The following is a 5,117-nucleotide window of genomic DNA, read 5'->3' on the forward strand; positions in this document are numbered from 1 at the left end:
GGTTGTGCATCCGACCAGCGAGACCGGAGTTGAAAGCATCGTCTGGATGTCGAAGACGCCGAAAGGATGGCTGGCTGGGCCTGCCCGCAGTCCTCCCGGAAGAGGCCGGGGGGAGAGTGACGTGTGGGAAGGAACGCGGGGACCAGGAGCCTGCGCCCCCCCCCCCGCCCCCGGGGGCTGGAGCATTATGCGCCCGGCGATGCCTCCGGGGGAAGGACGGGTCCAACGGGCAGCTCAGCATGGCCGTCGAGGACTCTGGGCCCCGCCCAGCTCCCCGGCCACAGCTGCCCAGGTCAGCATCTGGCCAGCGCCCAGCCCCGGCGCAAGGCCGGACGCACGGAGGGCGCACGCTCACCGCGCCGGCCCAGGCTTGGGGCGCAGCCAGGGAGGACCCGGGGGCCGAGGCGCAGCCCCGAGGGCAGGCGGCGGGACCCCGCGGCGGGGACAGGGCGGGGGCGGCCGGCTGGGGGCCGGCGGAATAAGGGCGGGCGGAGCGGCGTGGATTGGCCGGGCTCCGCCACGTGATCGGCCCCTTATAGGGCGTGGTGCGGGCGGCGGAGTCGGGTGCGGCGGCTGCCGGGCCGGGCGAGGTCCGGTGCTGGTCCGGAGGCTCCGTGACTGCTCCGCTCCGAGCGCCTGGCGCGCCCCGCGGTTTCCCTGCTGGGGCCGCCGGGCGGGGGATGCGCGCGGCTCCCGGGAGCCATGGTCCGCTTTGGGGACGAGCTAGGCGGCCGCTATGGGGGCACCGGCGGCGGGGAGCGGGCCCGGGGCGGCGGAGCCGGCGGCGCGGGCGGCCCGGGCCCCGGGGGGCTGCAGCCGGGCCAGCGGGTCCTCTACAAGCAATCGATCGCGCAGCGCGCGCGCACCATGGCGATGTACAACCCCATCCCGGTCAAGCAGAACTGCTTCACCGTCAACCGCTCGCTCTTCATCTTCAGCGAGGACAACGTCGTCCGCAAATACGCCAAGCGCATCACTGAGTGGCCATATCCTGTCGGGGGCTGGGCCGGGCCGGGCCGGGCGGGGGCTGCCGCGGGCGCGGGCACAGGGACCGGGCCCTGGGTCCGGCGTCCGCACCCCGCCGGGTGTGGGAGGGGCGGCTGGGCCGGGACCGGGCGGGTCGAGTGCGGCGCCCAGTGGCCATCTTTCCGGGGCCAGGAGGAGGGTGCGATCTGGGGAGAGGCACCCCGGGAGGACTCGGCGTGGAGGGGGCGGGGCGGGGCTGCGGGGCCCCTCTCCGCCCGCCGCGGGTGCGTGTGTGTGTGCGCGCGTGTGCGGTCGCGGTGGCGGCGGCGGCGGCAGGAGCGGGGTGGACGCTGGGCGGAGCCCCCTGCCCCCGGACACGTCCCTTCGCTCCCTGGTCCGGATGCCGAGCGCACGGCCAGCCTGGAGGGCACCGAGGGTGACCCCGAGTCTGTAGGTGGAGCCCCGGGTGGCCGCGGGTCGCGCGCGCCCGGCAGCAGGTGCGGCGTGTGTGCGGGCAGAGCATGATCCCGGCGCTGCGCGTGCGTGCGGGACTCTCGGGACAGGCATGTTCACGTGCCTGTGTCGGTACATGTGGCTACGTGTGTCGTTGGGCAGGAGCGCGCCTGCGCGGGGGTCCCTCTCCAGCCGAGCGGGGGGCGCACCGCCCCCTCCCTTCGGGGCGCGGAGCCGGACGGCGCTGTCCGCGGTGCTGACGGCCGCCAAGATGGGCCCAAGGGCTGGCCTCGCGGCAGCCCCCAAAGATACGGGCGAGAGGGAGTGGGGGGACTGGAGAGGTCGCTCTCAGGCCCCGGAGGCCGCCTGGTCGGCTGCTGCACTGCGAGCCGCCCGCCTCGCCGCCCCCCCGCTGGCGCCTCCGGCCAGTCCTTAACCCACGCACTCCCTTCGAGTACATGATCCTGGCCACCATCATCGCCAACTGCATCGTGCTGGCCCTGGAGCAGCACCTCCCTGACGGCGACAAAACGCCCATGTCCGAGCGGCTGGTGAGTGCGGCGCCCTGTCTGTAGGCCGGGCCAGGACGCCTCTCCTTCCGCGGAGGGAAGACCAGCCCAGGCCGCCGGCCCCTCCCTCAGGGTCAGGAGGCCGGAGCAGCCCGCGCAGCCCCCGATGGGGAGGGAGGGTGGCTGCCCTGTCCGTCCGGTGCCACTAGCCACCCCTGCACCCCAGTCCCCAGTCCCCAGGCTTCTTGACCTGAGAAACTGACCCTCAGCCTGGATGTGTGGTGGTTATGAAGGCTCCGGGTCAGGAATGCAGGCTCCAGGGAGGGCGGCTGGCTGCAGGGCCGTGATGGCCCCTGGTGCCCCCTGGGGCTGCCAGTCTCTGCCTCAGAATTGTCTCCCGGGCTTGGAGTCTCTTCCCCATGGGGCCACCCCTTCCCTTGGGCAGCCTTCCTCCCCCCGACTCCCCCCCCGCCCGCCCCCACCCCGGCCGGCTCCCAGCACCCTGAGCTGTTCCCACCGTCTGTCCTCCACTCCACAGCTCGCACTGAGGCACAGGCCCCAGGCAGGCAGGGTGCCAGGCGGGGTCTCTGGAGGGGCAGGGCCAGCGGGAAGGGTGGGGTTTGGGGAGGTGAGGCCTGGTCCCCGCCCCCGCCCTCCCTGCTGCTGGGCCCTTTGCTGGGAGGCCCCAGAGGCCCAGCCGGGAGCAGAGACGGCCGAGCAGGGGAGGATCCGGGCAGGGAGCTGCCGGAGCTCTGCCGCCACCCGGCACGTGACTGTCCCCCAGCCTCTGCCGCTCACTTCCGTGGAGATGAGCAGTGACACGCGCCCGGCCTGCTCGTGCCTGGCGTGGGCCCTGGACTTCCCTCCTCCCACCGTCCTGGGCCCAGTGGGGGGTCGGGGGGGGGGGGGACACTGTGCCTGGGGGGCTCACCGTCGCAAGACACTGGGAGAAGGCAAGGAGGGGGGCAGCCAGGGGGAGAGCCAGGGACGGAGGTTTTGGGGGGCACGCATTTCTTCATCATGGGGAAGGCGGGGGGGGGGGGGGGCGTCATCGGAGCATGAGGGCCAGCACAGCCCTGCCACACGGAGTGGGGTGAGTCCCGCAGTGACTCTCGTCCAGGCGTGGCCGGGCAGGGCCACTTGCCTTCTGGGCCCACTGGCGGCGTGGGCCCTGTGCCAGCATCCACTCTGGAGGGCAGACGAGGGCGAAAGTCAGGGAGCGGGGGACTCAGGCAGGGAGCCTCAAGGCCAGGCCTCGGGACCCCTCCTAGCCCCACGGAAGTGTGTCCAGGGTGGGGCCGGAGAGAAGGGGGGGCTCGGGGGACTCGTCTGTGCCCCTTGGGGGGCAGGCTCCTGCCTCCTGGGCGAGGGGGTTGGGTTGGTGGGGAAGGGGCAGGCACACTTCTCAGGGTTGGGGGCCGAGCTGCTGGGGAAAGGAGCAGAGTGGGGTCCACCTGGGCCAGCCCCACGGCTGAGGCCCCCTGGGCTGACCCCAGTGCATGGGCAGGCCCTGGGGAGGGACCAAACGCCGGACCAGGACCTGGGCCTGGAGAGCAGGGCGGTGGCTCTGGCCAGGCTGAGGCTGGTGCCGCTGCCTGGGGGGCGGGGGGGCGGGGAGCCTGTCCAGGGGGCGGGGTCTCCACGGTTCTCTGCCTTGGGGCCCCTGCTTCCCGCCCACCCACCACCTTCCAGTGCCGTTAGCTGGAGCCCTGGCTTGCCGGCCCCACGCCTCCCCCACGCCATCACTCAGCCCTGTGGTCTAGGGTGGAGCTGGGGGCAGGGCTGAGGCAGGGTTAGCACGGCCCCGCCCCTCCGGGCTCTGGGCCTGCGCTCTGTCCATCCAGAGGCCTTCTGCTTGGTGGGGCCCCGCGGCTCCCCTGGGGTCAAGGGGAGAGGGGCCATCCAGCCAGAAGCCTGGGGGGCCCTGCCATGAGTCAGCATCGGGGTGTCAGGGGAGCGGGGCCGCGATGGCCACCCCACACAGGGCTGCCCGTCAGCCGTGGGCAGGGGAGGCCGGGCTGTGGGTTCCACGGGAGGCCCCTCGGGGCCAGGGTTCTTGGGAGAGGAAGGCGCAGGCTGCTGTCCTGCGTGGGAACTGGCCACCCCCCGGGGCCAGCTGCTGGCAGAGCCGCTCCCCAGGCACGGGGCCCCCTTCCTCACCACCCCTCTGGCTGCCACTGAGCAGTGGCCTGGCGTGTAGGCGCCTGTGGGCTGCACTCCGGCCGGCCGTTTCCCGCGATGACCCCCTTGTGCGTCTGCCCCCCAACCCCCCAAGGCCTGGCTCCCCGCTGGTCTGCACCGAGGCCCTCCCTGCCGGCTCCCCTGGCCACAGCCACCCCCTCTGTGCCTGTCCCCACCGACGAGGTGCAGCGGGTGGAGGGGGGGCTTGCATCTCTGGCTCCTCTCCCCGCCCACCCGCACTGCTCCCCTTGCCAGCAGCGCCCTGCCTGTGGCCCTGGCCGGGCGCCCCCCCCTCCAGAGGCCCCCCGAGGCCCGGCCACGTTCGCTCCCAGACCTGCCGGCTTCGGCTTCGAGTGTCTGGGAATGTGCTGTGCTCCCGGGAGTTGGGGCACCGACCCAGGGCGGGGGCAGAGCCCAGGTGGCCTCGGACAAGCCGGGTCTTTGCCTGGCTCCGTGGCCTCTGTGCTTCCGTGTCCTGTGGGATGGGGTTGATGACGGGACTGGGGGTGGGGGGTTGACAGGTGACCCTCGTCACTGCAGGAGGAGCCCCCAGTGGTCATCGCACCCCCCGCCGCCCCCCCCGCTGCCGGCCTGGAGGGTGGGGGCCTGGCCCCTCCGGGTGGGCGGGGAGCGGGGAGCGGGGACGTGGGTGTGGGTGTGGGTCTCGGCTCGCGGGGGGGCAGCGGCGACCCTGTGCCCTGTTCTCCCCAGGACGACACGGAGCCGTATTTCATCGGCATCTTTTGCTTCGAGGCCGGGATCAAGATTATCGCCCTGGGCTTCGTGCTGCACAAGGGCTCCTACCTGCGCAACGGATGGAACGTCATGGACTTCGTGGTGGTTCTCACGGGGTAGGCGCCGGCGCGGCTGCAGGTGGCCGTGTGGGGGGGGTCTCTGCTGGCCACCCACGTGGGCCCAGCGTGCCCACGCTGCCACCTGGGCCCCAGGGCCCACTCGGGGGCCTGTCCTCTGGCGGGGCTGGCCGACCGAGCTGCAGGGGTGGGGCCG

The 5,117-nt window shown here is 73.4% G+C and overlaps 1 protein-coding gene across 1 annotated transcript in view; it reads left to right on the forward strand.

Annotated features, from left to right (window-relative positions):
• The first annotated feature begins 702 nt into the window (after positions 1–702).
• CACNA1B (calcium voltage-gated channel subunit alpha1 B) overlaps positions 703–5,117 on the forward strand; it is a 111,750-nt gene continuing 107,335 nt past the window's right edge. Inside the window, 3 exon segments of the mRNA XM_070430286.1 lie at positions 703–986; positions 1,865–1,970; positions 4,821–4,960. Coding sequence (XP_070286387.1) covers positions 703–986; positions 1,865–1,970; positions 4,821–4,960 — 530 coding nt within the window.

Source organism: Myotis yumanensis, unplaced genomic scaffold (assembly GCF_028538775.1).
Source record: "Myotis yumanensis isolate MYYU_CA2020_CCGP unplaced genomic scaffold, mMyoYum1.0.hap1 SCAF_12, whole genome shotgun sequence".
In the NCBI taxonomy this organism is placed as follows: domain Eukaryota; kingdom Metazoa; phylum Chordata; class Mammalia; order Chiroptera; family Vespertilionidae; genus Myotis; species Myotis yumanensis.